Below are 22,845 nucleotides of genomic sequence, written 5' to 3'. Positions count from 1 at the left end.
GCCCAGCATGCTGCATTCCACCCACCCAGTCTCTTTCTTGCTATACTATGCCTGGCCTGGCTGCATCCCTGCAGAACTGTAGACAAGCACCAGTCTTTTTCCTTAAGTAGGTTCCAAGGTAGACATACTGGACCAAGGCCATTTGCCAGTGTTTAAATGCTCAAGGTGAATGCATTGACATGTTTTTTGATTCTATCATTGAAATCTACAGTTAATTGGCGACACCTCCTCTTTTCCTTCACTTTACTTATAGGGTCACCCAAATTCCTACATCTGGGAAGTGCTGCAGTAAGTGGTACTTATCCGTTCTAGTGGACTTTTTAAGGACTACTTAATTTTCGAGGTCTAGGACATTGGATATTATACTTATTCTTGTGCCATCTTTGTGACATAGTCCTTACTAACCACAGGAATACGGTGTGTGTTTTTTTTATTTTTGCAGTCCTCCTCTATTTACATGGCTGTGGAAAGGGGGGGGGGGCGGGGGGCAGCTTTAGGGGCATTGCTAAAAAAATCAAAGGGTCCCACAGCAAACATTTTATTAAGTGTACATTGTATAAAAGTACACCTAATGAGGCAGCACAAAATAGTGAACGTACAGAGAGAAATATAGTAAGATGTAGCTGAAAAGGGAAAGTACAAATATGGCATACAGAATGAAGCAGCTCAGAATCGTGATTTTACAGCATAGCATATGGAATGAGCCAGTGTTTTAGTACCTTATGTTAACCACTTGGGGTGCCATTCATTCTAAAATGATTTGCAGCACAGAACTCATAGTAACTTACTAGCGTGTGCTGCAGTGCTCTGCAACACAAAAGGATTCACTTTTCTTGGTTCTTTAGGCAAATCTGACATCCATGAGCACGGACCCTTACAAGAAGTTTTTATTTTTTGAGATTCATACTTACCTAGGTGGCTGGAGCATCAGAGCGATCGATGCTGCATCTGTCCCCGGCGTCTCTGCACTGAGAACCGAGCCACCGAACACTGCCAATGGCTCGGTTCTCACACCTCCCCAAGGGGAGAGCTGCTGACTGTCAGTCATCTCTCCTGCTCTGTTCTGCCACGCTCACTGGAGCGCTGAGCTGGAAGGGTGGGGAGCGGCCATCTCCACGGCTCGCTGAGATTGCCATCAGTCAAGGCAGCTGGAGGATCCAGACTTCAGAAGTTGGGATGATGCTTTGCCTCGACTGATTGTAGTGACGTCAGAGGAGAGTGCACATCAGATCAATCTTCCCTGAAAACGGGTCACAAGAGTGCAAAAAAAAAAAAAATTGCACTCCTGTGACCCATAGGAAAAGCCCAGCCTAAAAAGCTCAGGTTGGACTTCTCCTTTAACACATCTGTGTTTGGAGTACAAGGACAAAAAATAATGGTGGGCGCTTTTAAGATTAAACAAAAAAATATATTGTCAACGCTAAAATAAAATATAAGAACTTCATCTGCTGTGACCACCACCACAGTGGGTATATTACATCAAAATATACTATGAATCTCCTCCACTTAATGCGCAAACTGCACACTCATCCCCACTGGTGCATTAGGGTGTGCACCCCAGAGCACAAACACACATGCACGTATCAGCAGAGCAGTGGACGGTGTCAGTAGTTTATTTGTATTTTTTTTAGGAGCCCCGTTATGGGGGGGGGGGGGGGTCAAGGGTCCAAACAGACCCCTGATGTCTCACTTTTGAGACAGAGAAAGAAACAGAGGACAGAGATTCCCCATTCCCTTTTTCTGCAGTAAAGATGGTTTACTATGCTTCAGTTAAGAATGAAGACAGGAGTGATCAGTATAGATCTCTATGTTCATTCTGAAAAGGGGTTGGTTAATGAAATATTTACCAGCCTCTTCCCTGCTCCTGATAGAAGAGGGAAGCTGGCAGCACTGCAGGGGGGATTGGCGCAGCACAGGACGATTAGGGTGTGCCAAGGCACATGCCTATGCTCACCACAAGGATGTGCGACAGTGCCAGTTTGCCTAAATTCCAGAATGCCGATTGGGAGACAAAACTCCTCCGATGACCAAGTCCCCTGCACCGACACTGTCCAAGATTCCCCCTCAGATAGAGAGGCCAGTATCCATTGTTAGGATCATCCAAAAGATGGGGTGGACAGATTATCCCAGTACCACAGCAGTTTTTCTAACCCACCAAGCCAGGAACAACCTGCCAAATAAATCAGGTTTTTTCTATGGACTAGACTAACTTGTCACACCATGACAGAGCTCCCTGTGCGCACTTTCTGTTTTTTTTTTTTCTCAAGGAGTCCTGTTCTTATCATGAACTACAGAATAATTCCCACCTTGTGGGGATAGAGAGGAAATGAATAGTTTTAGATAAGACAACTAGGTAGGGCTGGCAACATTTCTTTTGCTTTCAGTCCACAAATACTGTGCATTGTCAATCCACAACAGCAGATTAAGAGCCAAGTGCATTTCTAGTCTCTGTGAAAACAAACTGCCATCTCAATAAGAGCTACTACAAGGAAAGCAAACTTTCTAATGTTATGTGAAAAAAAATAAAAAAAAATAATATATATATATATATATATATATATATATATATATTTTTTTTTTTTTTTCTTAACGTGGTTTTAAAGGCAGAAGGGATTTTATATTAACTTGAAGCGAATGCATTATCCTAAAGCTGAGCTACACTGTTTGTCCATGGACAGAGCACTGCCTGAGTATGAGCCTGCATGAGTGCCCCCACCTATAGAAAACGTCTTGCTAGAGGGGCAGAGGGGAGGAGCCAGAATGCTGGTGGGGGACCCAAGAAGAAGAGGATTGGGACTGCTCTGTGCAAAACCACTGTAAAGAACAGGCAAGTACAAAAGGTTTGTTTTTTTTAAAAATGTTTACCTTTACAATCACTGGCCCAGACTACTTTCTGTAGTTATTCACTTGCAAAACTCAAATATTCTACTTCTGGGGAGCTATACTAACATAAAGAGGAATTTTAAAGATACAGTTATATGCATTTGTTTTCCTTTCCACAACTGGAAGTTTGACATGAACATATGTTTAAGTCACCTTAATAGACCACCCTTTCGTATCGCAGAGATTTCAGCATTTAGGTAACTACCAGTAACACTTTATGTACAAAGATCAGTACTACCACCAGGCTTCGGTTATGAGCAGGAAATGCCAGAACAAATGTTGACACAGTCCAGGTTTTTTTTTGTACAACACTGCTGCCATGTGGTTAGCTTTGGAACTACACATGACAATTTTAGCATAAAAGTAAGCCTTTAAAAAAATATAAAAATATGAGCACAATACCTTAAAAGACACATTCAATTTATCATGTTTATAAATACACTGGCAGAAACCATTTAACCTTCACAAAGCCAGTAACCTAAAACGTGCTGCCTGTAGGACTGCAAGTATACCATACTTAGAATCTTGCAGAACTAACTACTGCTATAGCAGATACAGGTTGCACATACAAAGCTGCCAAGAATTCTGTTAGATAAAGATGGACCCCTCCAGAGCTGCTGACAAGTGTAACAAGCTACAGTATGCTTGCTGACACTCAGAGCTTGCACATATCTCTAAGCATTGCTCAGCACATAATAAGGAACATACAGAATGTGTTTTAGGTCTGTCCTAGAAGGGATGTCCTGGTCACAAGTTTAACAGGAGAGTACTGACCATTACCTTAAACTTAAAAAAAAAAAATGAGATAACTTTTTTTGCTTTTGAATGCACTTTGCCAGAACAAGGTGTGTCAAACAGATCTGGGACCAAGAAAGTCTGTTAAGGATCCCATCTACCAAGTCAGGATGGTGCACACAACTTGCTGCTGCACATAATGCAGGATTGTCCAACATCAACAAATGCTGTAACCACAAATCCCCACCCCTTGGTAACTGTTTTAATCCTCACTATAGCCAATATGAAAAAAAAAAAAATCATAAGACCTCACTCCCTTATATATTATTTCTTTCTCTTGAGAGCAGTACCTGTAAACATACGTTTCTGTTGTGCTGCTAGTACTAATACTAGTGTAATACCAATCATTGTAATGCAGTGTGACTGACCAGAATGAGCATGTTCAAAGACAGATTTCCCTTATGAAACACAATAACACTTTCATTACAAGTGCCTTTAATTCCCAAGAGGCTCTGTGCACATCATTTGAGGGTACATTAATTATTCCAGTGATGAAATCAAACTGTAAAACAAACTACAAAAAAAAGGCAATTTAACCCCTTTCATGCTTTGCTCTGCATTGCAGGCACCTGCAGTAGGTAAGTGGTTGAATGAAAAGGGAGTAGGGACAGATCTTTAAATGCACAAACATTATTGCAGGAGGGGCTGTCCTTCATGTCACAGTCTTAGTCCCCTGCGGCTGTATATATCTTTACATATATATATATACTTTATTTATATATTTGGGTATGTCCACCTTGGGAAATAATACTGCTTTGTCTTTGGAGTGGCAATCCACACTCCACCGCTCTACAGTTTAGTGACTTTAGATTCCAGTGGGCGACATAGAGGGTGGTTTCCAACTGTGGTTCTGTCCCTGTCTGCTGCAGAGTGGACTGTTTCCAGGTCTGGAGTCTGCAGCAATCACTAGCTCTCCTCCTCTCTCAGGGCGGATGGTAGGAATTTATATTGTTGTTGGCGGATCTGAGCCAGCTTCTTCCGGGCTTCTTCCAGCTCTCTCTCCTTCTTTAGCATTTCCTCTTGAGCTGCTATAATCTATGGACAAATATCAATCATTTCTGTTACAGACCTTTTCCACAGACGTTCACAAAGAACATAAAGGGACATACAACACAAATACCAGAAGGTTGAAACATAAAAGATGATAGTCATAAAACCTAAAGATGATAAACTGCTTGCTGGATACATTTCTGTGTTATATTGTAATAACTTTAAAACACCAAGGCCTCTTGCACACAGAGGCAATTTACTGATCGCTTTATGCAGGATCTTGCTGGCAAAAAAAAGTAAAAAATTTATGTTATGTTCTGTAAACACCTTGTATACACACCATTACAGGCACCGAAGTATGTGAGTGTATAAATGTCTACAGCACACCATGGATTCACTTGCCTGACAAAAGGGGCCCTGCGTGGCTCCTAAACGTTGCCATATGTGTACTGTGTGACCATGTGAATAAAGCTTTGGACCCTTTTGAGGAATCCTTGGTGTGCTGATGACATTTCTACACTCTGATTATCTACAGTTTCCAGCCACTGGTCATTAAAGCACCAGCATTACAACAGCCTTTTTCAGGAACATACGTGTGTGGGGAAGTGTGTATGTGTATACATGTGGAAAATTCTTCTTTATCCTCTTCTAGCTAAATTGCTTATGCTTTTATGTACTTGCGTATACACCTAAATTACAACACTCAAGTAAAATTTTTCTTATGGCTCTAAATACATTGATAGATTGCAGATCTTTATGCAGCTGTGTGCACTGCCCAAGACAACCAACACCGTAACTGCGTTCAGATAAAAAAAAAAAAAAAAAGACTACTCGGCCTGCAAACATTTTTTTGCCCATGTGCAAGATCATCAGAAGCATATGTTCCTCAGCTACTTAAAGCGGTTGTTTACCCATTCTTATCACTTTTCTGTAAATGAATAATAGCAGGCTATGTCATTTATTGTAATTTGTTATTCTGCTCTTACAGGCCTCCTTTCCGAGTAATCTGTTTTTCTTTTAAATGACATCACCCGCGCGCATGCGCCGCTAGCCCTAATTTTCCGGCAAGATTATGCTATCGGAAAAATGCTGGGTCTATATTGGGGCTGCGTCATTTCCTACTGTTGTCTTGAGATGCTGTGAGACGTCTTCCTCCTCCTTCCTTGGCTAAGGCGAATAGTACGCATGCGCGGGATTACGGCCAGAGAAATATACTGAGGGCGGAAATAAGGTAATGCACAAACACAGAAGACCTCAGTCTAATGTGGCTAAGAACAAGCAGGAGCGTTTCATAATCTCTTTATTTGGAAAAGTAAGAATGATTATACTATTAGCGTTTTATTTTTAATGCAAACAAGTACGGTAGTTTGATAATGACAGGGTTTACTACTGCTTTAAATAAGCTAGCTACTACTAGCTTTCAATTACTGACCATAAAAGTTTACAGATCAGGGAAGTCAGAAAAACTCCAGAAGTTCCTATCTGCATACTTTTTATAGGTAGGGGACACAGAATATTGGTTAGGGGTTCAGCACAAGAGCCAAGCTCAGGAATTACAAGTGATACTAACCTGTGCAATTCCTCCTACAAACTTTGTCTTCACAACAACATTGTCATCGTCAGCTTTGCTAAACGCCGCTTTCTGAGCTGCTCTGACCAGGTTATCGGAGGCTCGTTTCACAGCATTGCCAGCAGCCTGTGGGACAGAAATAGGGCAAGTGTGGAAAGGAAAGCAACAGGATAGCCATGAAGTAAGTAGAGGGGAGTGGAGGACAAGATTAGGGAAAAAAATAATTCTTAGCAAATGCAAAAAAAGACAGGAACAAAACATAAAATGGTGGCATGAATGAATACCTCAATTCCATTGTGAGCTTTGCTGCCTGATATACAATGCAAGTTACATACTTCTTGCCCATACAATCAGTCTAACTACCCTACAGCTGCTATATAGGGCCAACTAGCAGTGCACATTTCGTGCAATACTGCCTTATCTCATGTAGATATTAACACGCTACCTGGAGTCTTCTCACGGCTTCCGAGTCTTGGTCAGCTTTCACCTTGCAGGCGACCAGAAGTTGGGCAGTGGACGCTGCTACTTGCTTGGCAGAGGAGATGAGTTTCTCCTCACTGGCGTGGCCCTGCACTGAGGCGTTAGCCGATTCACACAAGTTGCTGGTTGCCGCAGCCACCATCCTGGCCTAAAAGAAGTCAAGAGTGGCCAAATGACCAGAAACATAAAAACAAATGTTGCCTCCAATGTGGACTGCTAAAATGTTGTTAACCAGTGCAGTGCCAAGGAAATATTCCTCAAAAAGGTTAGGAAAGATTGCAAAGTTAGTCTGTTCTTCCTAATCATTCACGTTAATCACAAAGCTTACAATCTAAATTGGATATGGAGTGGCTGGCAAGCAAAGGGGTTGCAGCACCTGGCTAGATCTTAGCAAAAGTGTAATGAGTTATGTCTTTCCTATAAGGTATTGGTAAAAGGTACTGAGACTTGGGAAGAGAGAGATGTTGGAGCTGCAATAAAGGGATGGCAAATTTGGCAAGCCAATGTACAGCATAGTTAATGGTGGTAAGTAGAATGGACAGCAGTATCCAAGGTCACTGTTATACTGGTTAAGGGGATTATGAGTGTGAAATATTAAAGAAAATTTACCGGTAGTTAAGTGTGTAGAATGAAAAAGGCACACATGTTTGGGTCCTCTACAGTAAGACCACATGGATAAGATCAAATAAATGGGAAACATCCATAAAAAAAAATAAAAATTACTTACGGCAGAAATGAGTCCCTGGGACCACTGACCGTCATCAGCTGCATTAGCGGCAATTGCTCCAACCTACAAGGAATCCGAGAGAAAACATTTCCATACTGAAAAGATTGTTTAATATCCATCATCATAGGAATCATTTCCAAAAAGAAAATGATTTAAACCTAATTTTGAGTGTTTCTGATAGTCTGCACCAATTTCTCCAAGCACTGGTGTTCGCATGCATCCATATTTTTTACTTTGGGCACCACATATTAAACAGGCCTGCAGACATTTGAAAGTCAATACAAATGCACTGTGTACATAGAACTTTTGTGCCGTCTACTCAGTGCGATTAAACGTGTTAAATTGACTTCAATGGGTAGGAGGGGTGAATAAACTGCTCCTTCACTACTGCAAAGATGCTGCTAGCAGGACTTCAATGGAGCCGGTTCACACATTTCTGGGGCGGCTGTGGAGTGCATTGCACAGGAGTCCTGTGTGTCTATGGCTCCATTTCAGGTCTGAATTCAGGCAAAAGTGTGGGCCTAATTCATCCCTGAAACAGAGAACAGGGACATATCGGACCCCTGCTGTGAGCTGCATCCGAATTCTGTGTAAACCCAGCTTAAAGGTTTTTTTTTTTCTTATGCCCGTGTTGCAGTTGGATATATTTTTCCCTCCCCTCCTGTCCTAAAGACAACCGTTTTATCAGAGAGGAAGCAAAAAAAAAAAAATCTCTCAAATAGAGCCTCTGATGGCTGTAAATACTGACTGGGGTTCTAAAGATATCCCATTCTAACCAAAACTGAAAAAAAGTTTTAGCTATACACTTTAAATCAAAGAACAGCAGATATAATGTAGCTGGATAATGAGAAATGGTAGACTGTTTTGTAGGCAGCCCAGAAAGTATCCAGGAACTTTGTTTTTATGGGATGTAAAGAATATTGCACGCATGCTTGTTGGAAGATGTCAATCACAGAATTCTTTGCTGTAAAAGACTCTTAAAGAGGAAGCACCATTCTTTTTTTTTCTGATCTGCAAAAGTAAAGGCATAATGTACTAGTATGGATCGCATACTAGCACATTATGTTAAACTTACTTGCAAAGAAGCAATCGTCTGCTCTGCTGGAGGCCGCATCATCTTCACCCATCTTCCTCCCGGGTCCGTGAACTCCGGCTGTGTGACTGTCTGGAGCCAGGTGACGTCACACCCGCGCATGCATGCTGGAGCCATTGGTCACGGCAAACGCTTCTGAAGAAACGGCACGGGTGGCCGTTCCTTCAGAGCTCATGTGCCGATGACGCAATCGGCTGCATATACAGTAAATATCTCCTAAACGGCACACATTTAAGAGATATTTACAGTACCTATAGGTAAATCTTCTTATAGGCTTACCTATAGGTACATGAAAACGTTTACTTCCACTTTAATAAAATTGATAAGATACTGAATACCAGTTCTATTAGATCTGAGATACACAGAAGGTGTGAATGACATACTATGTATACATGTAGTATAATTGTTAAGGGCAATTAAAAGGTATCTATAAATAAAACAGATTCCTCTGCTAATTAAACCACATATCTTGAAGTAGACCGTAATACAGGAAAGAAATGACCACACAGCTTATCTTCTTTTAACAGTGATAGCCGTGAACTGTAGATGACAGATGGGCATGGATGTTCAACACATCAAAGTTTTAAACAGTGAAGAATGACAAAAGGAGATCTGTGATAAATCCGCCATAATAAAATAAGATTATATGTTATAAAGAAAAAATGTAGAACTGGAAACCCAGTATAGAACTTCATTACAGTACTCAGGTGGGTGTATGTATACTATTTAGCACCGTATACTGCAGACTTTTTTCTTTTCCACTCTTGGAATGTCCTCAGTTACCTTTTTTTTTATTTTTATTTTTTTTAAATGTGTATATGAATCCTCATGTCTTTCAGTTAAAGGCTTGAATTTCCTATTGGTGCCAACACTAAACAGCTTTTCACAGTGTTTGCCAGCCAGGGATTTCCCTGGTATTCATGTTAGACTTGTCGTGTAACCATTTACTGGATACCATCCAGTTAAGGATAAAGCTGTGGGTTACCAAATGCTAAGAAGGGATTAACCCACTTCAGGCTCAAGCAGAACTTATGACAAGGTCAAAGTAGAAGCCATTTCTACACCTTATCAAATCTCACATTGTCATTCCACTGCTGCCAAATTGGGCTGTTGATGATTTTACACTGGCAGAGAGATGCATCATGTACATACTACGTATGTAAGTAAATACTACGTGTGGCATGAATGAGAGGACATGGACAGGGGACAGGAACTAATTACACTCCTGTCATTGATCGTACAAAGTGAAATGTAGTGTTCTTTCTTACCTAAAAGCCTGGCATTCTAACACATCCAGTCTTAACAGTGGCCCATTAACTTTCTTACGCTCCTAATTCCACAGGCTCCCCCTTCTAACAGTAACTCATACTGGGAGTCACTTTGTGCAATCCTATATCAGCTTCTGTTCCTCAAGGCAATAAAAAAAAGTCAGTACACTAATCAAGTTCCTAATTAACTTACGGTTGAGCATTTTTTACATAGTGATAGAATCTAAAATCAGAACTAGATATATTTTGTAGGAATACAACTCTGCTTTAGCACAGGGCATCCTTATTATCTCACTTGATTAAAGTTTCCAGTAATGTAATCCACAAATAAAAATGATACTATAAGTAAATGACACCACTGGTACCTTCTCATTACAGTACTGATGTCCTTGTGAAAAAAATGGCACAATTTCTATTGGACTCATGGATTTATTCATCAAATGGCACTACAAAACAGTGCCAAAAGGAAGGTGAAGGAAGGACTGAGGTAGAATGTTACTATTTTAACTTTTTATTTTTGATTTGCCTCGTGAACTCTGCACTGTTGTTGAAAAGCAACAGCAAAACGAAGGTTGATATAAAGGAGTCACAAGGCCCACTATATTTCAAAATAGCATGCAGCCATTTCTTCTTTCTTACCCAGCTCTGGGATAGTATGGTCCAATGGTAAATGTGCATAGATAGTAGATGGCATTTTGCTTCCAACATTGTATACATACTACTATGCTAACACAAAAGTGGTGCTTGCATCAAAAGGATATCTCCTGGGGATCACAGGATTGCACTGCGTTCTGCACTCCTGTGACCCAGTTTTCAGCCTCAGATTTTAAACAGCTTTTGGCTGATGTCCCCCAACTGACAGTCACTGGCTCTCCTCTGCTGAGTGAAGACCAAGAACTGGGCGATCAACAGTCTTTGATCGGTCAATTATCAATCTTGGAGGAGGCGAAGGACAGATTCTTCATCCACCTAATTGAGTGTGATTTATTTTTATTTTTTAAATCCCACACTTGACTTTTAAAAAATGTAATGATAGCATTCCAAGGCTTGCAGAACCATCTGTTATATTTGACAACAAATGAACTGGTCTTGCCAATTTGCTCCATTAAAATGTAGGAAAGTCATTGAGTGAACAAAAATACCAATGCAATAAAAGCAAAAAGTTTTTGTGCTATGGAATGATATAGAGAGGATGTGTGCTTCTGCCGAGTTGGCAGTTACATTAAGTCTGGAGCATCCAAAAAGGAAAATATTACACAGCTTATCAGATTGCCCACTAAAAAAAGCAAAGTTCAAATCTGACTAAACAATTCTCCATCCAGATGCTATTTTGATAAATAGATCATGCATGGATTTTAAGCACACTAAGACCTAGGTCTTGCTTCCTCCATAGTATATTCCAGTGATGGCAAACCTTGGCACCCCAGATGTTTTGGAACTACATTTCATCATGGGAATTGTAGTTCCAAAACATCTAGGGTGCCAAGGTTCGCCCATCATAGTATATTCTATACCTATATATAGAAGACAAAGCTTGAATTTGTTGTTCCTTATGCTGATGATGAACTGTTTTGTGGGTTAAAAGCAATGGTTCTTCAAATTAGCAGAATTCATTTTCAGAAGCGGCACCACCTTACATACATAATCATAATTAACAGAACAGTAAACCAGGATTATGCATTTCAAAATAAAATGATATATAGATCTCCCTCTCTCATACACACTATATATACATACACACACACACACACACACACACACACACACGTGTATATATACACATATACATACACACATATTTAACTCCATTATTGGGGCACCACTGCAAGTGGTGTACTTTCACTATCGGTTTGATGAAAACTACTAGTAAATTTTACTTCTGTCTGTGAAATACAATAGCGTTCATCTTACAGCTGAAATAACAGGGTCATAGATATAAAACTATGTATTTTGTGTGAAATAGTTACACCTATTTGCTCACCTTGCCTTGTGCCACCAGCTCTCTCTGAGCCGCTGAAGCAGATTTCACTAGTGCGCTAGTAGCGGCTGCAATTGACTTTGCTGCTTCCAGGATCTGTTCCTCGAAGTCCAGTGTTTCATCTGCCTGCTACGAAGAGAGAAACAGATTATCAAACTGGGTGTTCCAAAGAAAGCTTTAATATTTAATGATGATAAAACCTCCTGCTGTTGCTCTGTACACCCCCAACACAGCCCTGGAGCATACGCAGGACACTGTAGCAATATGTTTGATATATAGTTGAATGAATTAACAACCTAATATATCAAACATATCAGACAGAGGCTGCAGGAGAGGGTTCTTGGACCGATTCCACTGACAGAAGGGACATGGAGGGAATGCGACTCTCCATTAGGATATTCCTTACTATAAGAGTTCACCATCAACTTAATAGAAAGACTGTAGTCTATATCTCACATGTGTAACATGAAAAAAGACAAGTCACACTCATCTGTAGGTTGTCTGACAGAGGAGCAGCAAAGAGTTGAGACAGCAGCATTATATCTAAGCATGGGCTCAGCTGGCTGAACGTGATTACAAGGAGACTGCAAACTTTATACTTACTCTTGGCTTTGCTCGTGGCTTAAGTTGTTCCAATTTTTTGGCTGCTGCCTCTATAGAAGCTGCAGCGCCAAGAAGCTCTGTCTCAGCAATCACTGTGGGATCTTCAGGATCCACCCAATCTGTGCCTAAAATTACAAAAAAATCATCGAGGTAACAAAGATTTAGTAACGTTATCAGAAATGGAGAGGAGGTTGAGATACATTCTAAAACAATATCTATTAGAAAAAAAAGAGGTCTTATTAGAATGTTTGTGTGCTCATTACAAACAAAACAAAAAAAAAAAAAAAGTGTGTGGTGTGTGTGTCTCACCCTTTACTTCCCTCAAAATACCAGGAGTTTAAAGCTGGGTACACACTAGAAGTTTTTTTCTCTTTCAACCCAGCAGGCTAGGCTAAACGAAAAAAAAAAAAAAGGTCGCTGTAATAACACAAGTGATGTTAGTGTAGCGATCATCCCTGCTGTGTTGTTTTATTTTGACAGGGCGACTCCACCCCCACCAGAACCCACTGATCACAGACGATGAACACAGCCAATGGCTGCGAATGCTGATCGGAGACTGGCTTCTGTAGAACAGCTTTACACATGGGTCGAAAGTCGGACGCTTCCTGCTGAACCAATCAGTTTCGGCCCATGTGTACAAAAAAACGTCATTCCTTAATGCTATAGTACACAGACATATACCAGTAAATATTTGTTTTTTTAACAATGGCTCACCTTTCATGGTTTCTGTGGTCTGGATCAGTTCTGTTACAGCAGACGCAATGCGCTTTGAATAGGCAGCCAACTTAAGCTTCGCCTCAGGACTGGGTTTCTGTAGAATCTACATAATCACGTTTGTGGAACAGACATTATTTAAAAAATATGGGACTGCCATATTAAGTGCAACAAACTGACTTGGACTTTTAAAACATTTTTAAAGCCCAATTCCAGGAAAAGTAAATATCTTCCCATGCAATGGGGATGCTCCTGCACTGCAAGCGGTACATGCTTATTTTGGTCAAGGTCTTTCCTATCTGACACTTTGCTCCTTTGGCAGATGGCACTAGCCTGTACTCCAGTGGTGGACTTTTCCTCAGCATACTCATGTTTTATTCAGGGCTATAGGTCCTGTATTGGTCTGATGACACCGATCTGACTGACAGAACATAGGGGAGGATCAGGGTCCAGCCTTTCAGCTTTCAGCATGGGGAAGCCATGAGATTGGGTAAGTAAAAGTGCCTTTCTTAGTCCCCTGGATGACAATGAGAATTTCATTCTTGCAGTCCGGGGGTCGACCCATTGCAAGGGAGGATTTTGATGTTGCCTGGAGTTCAGCTTTAATATCTCATAATTTAACTCACTGACAACACGTGCTCCAGCATCTCCAGGTATCCCTGGGTACATTCTGTTCCATATTTTAGAGCTCGTTGCCTTGTATCTTCGCTGATATCTGGATGGTACACTGCTTGCTAAAGTTAAAAATAAACATCAGGTTAATCTAAATATGTCATTAAAGTTTTTCTGCCAACATAGGAAAGAAGCTTATTGGATCATGTACACCATTACCTTGCAGGCTGTCAACATATCTGAGACAGCCTTTCGGCTCAGGTTGGCAGTAGCGATGACATCTTCTTGTCTGCATGAATTTCCAGCTGCCACTGCTTTTGCTGTTGCTGTGGTGATTCCTTTGGTCATCCGGATTGATTCCTCTGGAGAAGTTGTCTTTTCAGGAACATCCTTGGAATGGAAGACCTAAACAAGACATTTAGCATAAAAGGCAAGGGTGACCACTTACTGCTCTTAACGTCTACAAATAAAATAATGGTTTTATTTATAAACTATCCATTTGAAATCTACCGAGAAATGTCTACTGCTTCCTTAGTGAAAGAATGAATGAATAATTTGTATAGCGCACAACACGAACTGAATCGCCTCAAGGCGATAAGGACATTCACTAAAACCTTGTAAACAAAGTAGGCGGATCTAGTACATTATTCTAAATCCCTAAAAATACATTACTAAATTAGCAGATGTGCAAACTGCATACTCTGAATTAACAGCAAAGGAATCACGGAGCATGTGTTCGGCATGCAAATTTTAATAAGCACACCTTTTCATGCCGTGATAGTCCTACCTTTCCATAGCATAAATATTACACCTGTGTTCACACATCAGTTTATTCTGCCTGCACCATTATGTGGAAACCAAGCATGATCCTTACAGTCAGCTCCTGCTTGATGTGCTCAATTGTGCCTTCTAAAGCTCTGGTTCCACGCGTGGCTTCATCTTCTACAGCTTTCACAGTCTTTAACAGAGACGTCACATTTGTCACCATGACCTAAAGAGTTTAAAAAAATAAATAAAAAAAATATATTCATTTTAGTGTAAATACTTAAAAAGAATCAAGCAGAATCCATCCTTGGTATCTTTGCCAGTACGGTAGGTTATTTTGACAGACATTACCTTAGCTGCACTTTTCAGCTGGTACATGGATGGATCATCTGCTGGCTTCCCTGCTGCACCTTTTGTGGCCCCTATTAGATCTCCTAGAGCCTTTGCAACATCTTTTATTGCATTGATTAGCACCACCTAAAAGAGGGATATAGACCCATGAGTACAAGTTTTTGTTTTTTTTAAAGAAGAGCTTTGAAAATGTATTTTGTGATAAGCTAACAACTCATGCTAATTAAACAAAAGTTTTATAATCTGCAATGCCACAGAAAACAGCAACACATTCAGAGCGCAGAAAGCCTATAACATATTGATATCTGCTCAATTCAAGATTGAAGCTTTCACCGTGAGACACAGAAGCCAAGTTAAAATGCTGTCATCAAGAAGAAGCTTTATTTTGTTTTATGACATGAAATTACTACCACAAATTCTGCTCAGACTGAAAGCTTACCATACACAACAAAGTAAATAACGGTAATAATGTCTGGAAATATTAGTCATTCAGTGTCATAAAACTAGCAGCAGTATCTACAGCCAAACTGCAAAAGTTATACTACTAAGGTATGCAGATTGCACAGTCTATTCAAAAAGTGCAGTACACAATGCTAACCAATGAACATTTACCTTTCAATCATCTGAAATGTGCACGTCAGCTTTCATCCCTGAATGCTTTGTTGAACAGGCCAGAGTGATCGTGTTGAATGCCAACACCTTCGCTGCATGGAAGCTTCTGGTTTTTACAGGCCATAATTAGATTGGGGAGCTTCAGAGTATGTCTCTTATATAAAGACTGAACTTACAATGAATTTGGTGCCTAAAATTGATGATGTCTACTGAACAGAGAAAGAATACATTATGGTATAAATAAGCTTCCCATGCTCTGTTCTTCACCTAAATCTATGGGCCACTGCACAGTGGGATGCCTGATCTTGTGCACAATGCTAGGCTTGACTGTATTCTTAAAGTGGTTGTAAAGTCAGAAGGTTTATCTTAATGCATTCTATGCATTAAGATAAATAGCCTTCTGTGTGCAGCAGCTGCCCCAGCACCCCCTAATTACTTACCTGAGCCACATCTCTATCCAGCGATGTCCATGAAGGTCTTGGGCATCCAAGACTCTCTCCTGAGTGACAGACACAAAGAGAAAGGGGACGGAGCGGGCTGCAGCTCCATGTCTGAATGGACACAGGGAGCTGTGACTCAGCTCGGGTGCCCCCATAGCAAGCTGCTTGCTGTGGGGGCACTCGACAGAAGGAAGGGGCCAGGATCATAGAACAGGGACCTGAGAAGAGGAGGATCCAGGCTGCTCTGTGCAAAACCACTGCTCAGAGTAGGCAAGTAAAAGATGTTTGTTATTTTATTGAAAAAAACACAAGAGACTTTACAATCAATTTAATTCCAATCTAATAGAGTACATAAAAACAATAATATACTCATAGGGACATTTTCTTTCTTTTGAGAATACTATATAGTAAAATCTGTTGAACTATACCCAGAAATAATTCAGGCACACAGTGTGAGAATTTGTGATACTAGTGTCTTATCCTCTAAAAATATATTATAGAACATAATCTGGGGAACTAATAAAAAGTTTCTTAGACACCATTTAGGGCCCTGTTGTGGCACAGCACTGAATGGTATGGTGCATGCGCCAGATTCATGTACCAGTCAGTGTCATATTGAACACTCCTTCCTTAGTGCATTCCATCCCCTCTCCAGCATCTGTGCCCATCATTTCAACGGGTGTATGGTTGAGGAGTTTTGTACTAGTTCCCCATCAGGTTCACTTTACTTTTCATTAGCAGCGCACAGCAGTGGCTCCATAGCTAATCTTCAGTCCAACAGCAGCTTTAGACTCATTACACTGCTGTGAGATGTCAATCATAAATAAAGCGGACCCAAATGGGGAACAAGTCTCTTACTTCAAGCTCTGCCCACTCAGTGACAAGTCATGGGCCCTATTTGGGTAATATCATCTGCATCCCCGGCCCCTTTGTTTACATTTAGCTTTTGGCTGGGTATTTTTCTGGTCATCAGCTGACTGGGGCCAGGGATACAGCCCTGTGCAGAAAGCGATCACATTCATAACAGCCTTCCAGCACAGACTTGCCCCTTTCTGAGTAATGGTGTACCTCTGTATGCTAGCTCGGAGCTGGTCTTAATTACCAATATATTTCTAATCAGTAAACTGGTGGTAATTCTTAAAGAACCTGTTGCTGCCATAGCAACGGATTTTTAAAGTGGCACTAGTGAGAAGTACCTGAATTTCCAGCAAGTGTCAGTAACATTACTGTCACTGGCGCGAGTGCTCGTCTAATTTAGGCGCAGGTAGTTCTTAATGGAACTCCTGCCAGAAAACACTTAGGACTATTCTGAATTTCCCTGAAAATATATGCAGTACAATGTGCTATTTATAGCTTTTAAAAACTGTAATTCAAAAATACAAACTACGGTAAGCAAATTTACATGTTTGGTTATGTAATTAAAAAAAGATTTTAACTGATGGAAAACATTTTAACATCAATGGCAAAGAATGTAAAAGTTTTAAATACATTTGCCAGCTGAAACAAACCATATAGATTGTAAAAAAAAAAAAAAAAATTCAATAATCTTATTACATGGTTTGCAGGAAAGAAAATTGCTTGATTCCACCATTAACACAGTACATATTGATGGGGAAATCCCTCCCTCCCCTGGAGCCATTGTTTTTTTCCGGTGGGGGAAACCATCCGCACTGGGAGAACACAGGTGATTATTGCTAGCAGCTATAATAGCCACTAACAATAGCCACATGCCAAATCCGGCAGGCTGGTTGTACCCAAGTTGATCAATCAACTTGGATACATTCAGCCTGCCCATACATGGTTTGGCTCTTGGCCTGTTCCCACTGAACCGGCCAAGATTCAGACCGTCTATGGCTGGCTTAATTCTACTAAATTTAATTAGTACAACTGACAAATACCCATCGACATAAAATATAAGCACTCAAAGGGTGGTAGCAATTGCATTAACTCTGATTATACTTAAAGGCGACGTTCACCTTCCGAAACACGTTCTACCCATATTAAGTGTGTGAAACGCATAACAATGTTTCAGCTCCTGCAGCTTCTCCCCCTTCTACCTGCCTCGGCAAGACAGCTGGCGAGAGATCAGCAGCGTGGCCATGTGGGCGAAGTTTTCTGTGAGTAGACTACAACTACTGTCACCCAGACAGCTTGTAGTTCTGAATTGACTGCGATGGCATTGAAGAGCATGTTCGTAATTCATTCACAAGCTCTGCAACTTGCAAACAATCAGCCCCTATTGGAGGTATGGGTTGAAAGCAGTAGAGCTTGTTTGCAGAAGCCAGATATTGTAAATCCTTATACACTGATCATGGGTGTAATGCTTTCCAGGCTCCTGCAGGAAAAAATTGTAAATATAGATTTTTTTTTCTGAAAAATTTGCATTTGTTATCTTTCCTAAAAGGTGAAATTATCTTTTAATAAGGGGTATTGGTAAATGTTGTGTGTATTAAACAGTCGCTAAAATTCAGTGCAGTTGCTTTCATTAGAAATGTACCCTTTTAGCCTTTACAATGTAGTTACTTCACTCCAACATATTTTTACAGTTTTGGCTGTATTAGGATGTAGTTAAGAATCCCTGCCAGGTTTTTAGTTCTGTCTGGGTACCCTTTGCCCACTGTTACTGGGGCGGATGCAAGAGAAAATCTCATTAGGCTGATTAGAGACAGCAGAAACAAAGGCTATAACCATTTCCTACTGTAAACAGGGTAGTTATGATGTACCTGTAAATTTCATGTCTTGGAATACAGTACAGTACTTGTAGCCATGGACCTTGGGTTAATTCCTATTACCTTGAGGTAATTGGACAATGGTGCAAAAGTTAGGCTAGCAGCACCCCCTGTACACACTCCTATAACCCCCCACTCAATTCACTGGACCCCAGTTTTGTAGCATGCAATAAGGAGAGACAGGTGACAGAGGGGAACGATCTGGATCCCGTATTCCAAATATATGGAAATTATGGTAAGCCAAAATTCCTATTATCTTAAACTTGTAGCCATAGCTGTTGGAACATATAACCCATAGTCTATGGCTACAGGTCGTGTCCAGTAGTGTACAAGTAGGATAAACATTTACTGTAGTCTCGTGTTCCCAGGGGAGAGAGCTTTAATCTTTGTGATCAGCAATAAATACCCGAGTATCAAAGTGTTCGCTCCCCATCATAAACCAGCTCTCATTAAAGTAACAGCTTCCTGCACAGGGCTTGAAGTTGCTAGGCTGCTGGCTTCCTAGGAACAGATGCCCTGCTTCTGGCCATTCATTTGCCAGCTGGGAAGTTGGCAAGGTCCATATTGAGACAATGATGTCACCACCATCCCTGCCCCTTTGCTTTCAGCTGTTTGCTCCCAGCCCAGCAGCTAAATTGGGATGTGTCACCTGTTGCTATAACGCCGTTCTCAACCTTAATCCTCAAGTACCCCCAACAGACCATGTTTACAGGTTTTCCTTCATCTTGCACAGGTGCTTTTAATCAGTGTCAATGGCTTGGAATCTTGGACAGCTATTTTATCTAAGAGAAATTTTCGAAACATGGCCTGTTGGGGGTACTTGAAGACTGAGGTTGAGAATCACTGTCCAATGCATTATGGACACTTCAGCCTTAGTGCTGCCCTATTCCAAATGAGAGATTTTTGTACCCGTTCCCGACAAGTACATGAAATTGTCACCCACAATATTTGTCGTACAAAGGAATGAGAGAATTCTTAAGAGTGTCTACAATGAATCCCCTAAATGTCTTTGCAGTGAGATCAAAGCTATTGGAAAAGGTGTAATGAGGAGCTGACTTGTCCAGTAGGAAATTATAACAAAATATGGTGTTTTTGTGTTTTCTATTCTGTTTACTAAAGGACACAGAAATCTTCATAATGGATGAAATTTATGTTGCCACTTACAGGAGCAGGGTGCTAGGTACAACAAAAACTAAAAAGGTGGCCCCCCTGCTGGTGGCCAAACCCCCTACCTGAGGAAAAGGAAAGATGGGCTCAAAGCATAACAACAAAATGGAACAGCACCCTGGCAAACTCAAAATGCAGTCTGTAAAACTTTGTGACCAAAACTGGAAGCCACTGAGGCAGTCACATCAATTTCGTAGAACTTGGTAAAATTGTCAACTGATGACCAAGTAGCTGTCTTGCAAACATAAACAACAAGTATAATGATGAAATGCATAAGACACACTCAGCGCCCTGGTAAACTGCACAGAAGCAGGGAACAGTGCTTCCTGGCCTAAAAGGGCATATGCCCGAACTATGGTTTGGCTAATCCACTCAGAAAATATGTAGGGTGAAGCAGCTTTTCCTTTCTAGGGGCCATATGGCACAATGAATAGAACTTTAGTCTTATGAATCAAGGCAGTGGAACTCAGGTAAATTGTAATGGCCCTAACCAGATCCAAATGATGAAGAGCCACTTCCTTTGGATGAGAAGGATGGGGCACAGAGATGGCAAGACTATTCTCGTTCAAATGGAAGGCCTTCACCACCTTCCACAGAAAGGACAACCTTGTTTGAGGTACATCCTTATCTTTATGGAGCATCAGATATGGCTGCCGACAAAGATCTGCAGGCTCGGACAACCTATGTGCTGACGTGTAGGTCACTAGGAAGGAAAGGAATCCAGAGGGGGATATTTTGGATAGATTCAAAGGGAGGATTTTGTAAGGCTGACAAGACTATATTCAGGTCCCATAGTGGTGAAGGAGTTCTAGCAAGAGGAACCACGTGTGTGAACCCTTGGATAAAAGTACACACCAGTGGGAGAGATGCCAGGGGCTGATTAAAAAGCACAGCCCCAGCAGACCTAGCCCTTAGCACATTATTTAGGGACAAATGGCAACTCTTTGAAGGAAGGCCGAAAAAAAAAACAAGAAACCGACAACTTGCCATGAAGGAACGCTAATGACTCAAAGAAGTGAAATAGACATTCCAGGTGCGATAATAGATGACAGGAGAAGTGGACTGGGCTTGAATCATTGTGGAAATGGGGGAGGCATACACCAGGAAGTGCCACAGGGGCAACCAGAGCATCCAACACATCTGCCTATGGGTGTTTTACCCTGGCCACAAACTTGGGAACCTTACGTTTTAGTCAGGACACAAAGAGCCAAAGAGATCCATGTCTGGCACCACACAGCATGGACAAATTCAGAGCAATAATTTTGGTTGCAGAGACTATTCTCACCGATTCAGCGTCTGGCTTGACAGTTGTCCACTCCTGGAACGTGGATTGCAAATAAGGCTTGAACACGAAGCTCTACCCAACTGAGAATCCAGAGCCACCAATGTACTCTTGGTTCCACCCTGGTAATGGATGTAGGCCCTGTCGTGGCATTATCCGATAAGACTCTAAATCGGGCAACTCTCAAATTAAGTTGACCAAATAGAAAAAGAAAATGGGTCCTCAAGCTTCAGAATGTTGATGAGGAGAGAGTTGTTTTCCAGGAACCATTAATCCTTAACCAACATATGATCCAGCATGTCCACGCCCAAAAAGATTGGCATCCATGGCAATTATCGGCCAACTGAAGGGAAGAATTGAGTTCCCGGACAGCAGAGAAGAAAGTCACCATTTCAAGGACGCCTCGGTTGGGCAACCCCAGAACGCTGTTGCACTAGACCAAAATCTCACTGTACAGGTCTGGACTGGTGTGGTGCATAACAGAGTTTCGAAGGAAGCCACCATGAGATCCATGAGAAGGAAGCCACCATGAGATTGTTGGAATGTTCCTGTGGTGTGCAGCAGTTCTTTTCTTCCTAAAAACATTTAAGACCCCATGTGTGTTTCTGGGAACAGATGCAGAGAAGGCATCTGACTGGCACAACTGGAAGTTCATATTTACAGTCTTGAGACATATAGGCCTAGGAGATAATATGCTTTGATGGATTGCAAGCATCAACAATTCCCCAACCGCACAATTTAAAATAAATGGAGTGTTGCGCCCACCCTTTAAGATCACTAATAGAACCAGGCAGGGATGTCCACTGTCACCACTTTTTTTTGCCCTTTCCATGGAGCCCTTACTGTGTAAGATTCAAAAAACACCGATATGAATAAAAATGGCATATGGTTTCCCCTGTTGGTTTTTGGAGGTGTAATATCATCAAAATGGCTATACCTATAGGCATACCTATAAAGTATTTTAAACAGATATACACACTCTTTACCGGAATAATTTGGGCATACAAGCACCCGAAGATCAGACGATCCCTGTTGACTCCCCCAAAAAAACAAGGAGGATTGGCCCATCTGAGCCGCCTGATAGATTGGTGTAGGCACAAGGACATAAAAATATGGAACAACTTTGAATAGTTTGATGGAACAGGGGTTATACCGGGGCGCTCACTTTAAAACATCTGGGCAATGGCCCACATTACAAATGTTGATCTCATGAACGACTTTGGATAGATTGATGGAACAGGAGTTATACCAGGCCTCTCACTTTATAACATCTGGGGAATGGCGAAAAATTTCAAATGTTGATCCCAGGAACGGGCCAGTACAAATTGGATTTTTGGGGACCAGCTCAAATTAGTCTTTTTTTATATAATTTACCCGCCCCAGATGTCTTTGAGCGTAATCAACTCCCCCTCGAAGAATATTGTCTGGAGAGAGGATTACTATCTCACGCCATCTCAAACATATACACTCTTGGTAACAGCTTCTGAAAATTTCCAGTTGCATTTTTTTTCGAAAATGGGAACTGGATCTGGATACGTTTACGGAGGAACAGCGAGTTAACATAATCCACTCCATATTTGAATCCTCAATCTGTACAAAAAATACAGGAAACATATTACAAGATCTTTTCTCAATGGTACCAAACTCCGACCCTTCTTCATAGATATTAACTGAATGTTTTAGACAGATGTTGGCAATGCTGGAAGGAGCAGGGGACATCTTCGGGTCATGCTCCAGAGTAGAGGACTATTGGAGAGAGGTCCGAAAGATTACCCAAAAAAATTGT

General features: G+C 41.1%; 1 protein-coding gene across 2 annotated transcripts in view; it reads right to left on the bottom strand.

Annotated features, from left to right (window-relative positions):
• Positions 1–4,096: 4,096 nt before the first annotated feature.
• Positions 4,097–22,845, bottom strand: part of TLN2 (talin 2) — a 430,025-nt gene continuing 411,276 nt past the window's right edge. For both annotated transcript variants that reach the window (XM_077472779.1, XM_077472780.1), the window contains 11 exons: positions 14,830–14,955; positions 14,588–14,704; positions 13,933–14,118; positions 13,728–13,835; positions 13,102–13,207; positions 12,388–12,512; positions 11,788–11,913; positions 7,446–7,508; positions 6,684–6,866; positions 6,239–6,364; positions 4,097–4,713 (listed from right to left, as the gene is read on the bottom strand). In XM_077472779.1, coding sequence (XP_077328905.1) covers positions 4,585–4,713; positions 6,239–6,364; positions 6,684–6,866; positions 7,446–7,508; positions 11,788–11,913; positions 12,388–12,512; positions 13,102–13,207; positions 13,728–13,835; positions 13,933–14,118; positions 14,588–14,704; positions 14,830–14,955 — 1,395 coding nt within the window. In that variant the 3' untranslated portion in view covers positions 4,097–4,584. The remainder of the gene's footprint in view (positions 4,714–6,238; positions 6,365–6,683; positions 6,867–7,445; positions 7,509–11,787; positions 11,914–12,387; positions 12,513–13,101; positions 13,208–13,727; positions 13,836–13,932; positions 14,119–14,587; positions 14,705–14,829; positions 14,956–22,845) is intronic.

The sequence above is a fragment of the Lithobates pipiens genome, unplaced genomic scaffold, assembly GCF_037356315.1.
Source record: "Lithobates pipiens isolate NorthernLeopardFrog02 unplaced genomic scaffold, aLitPip1_a1.2 Scaffold_8, whole genome shotgun sequence".
NCBI classification, from domain to species: domain Eukaryota; kingdom Metazoa; phylum Chordata; class Amphibia; order Anura; family Ranidae; genus Lithobates; species Lithobates pipiens.
The sequence above is the reverse complement of the archived record's forward strand: the minus strand, read 5'-3'. Positions and strand labels throughout refer to the sequence as shown.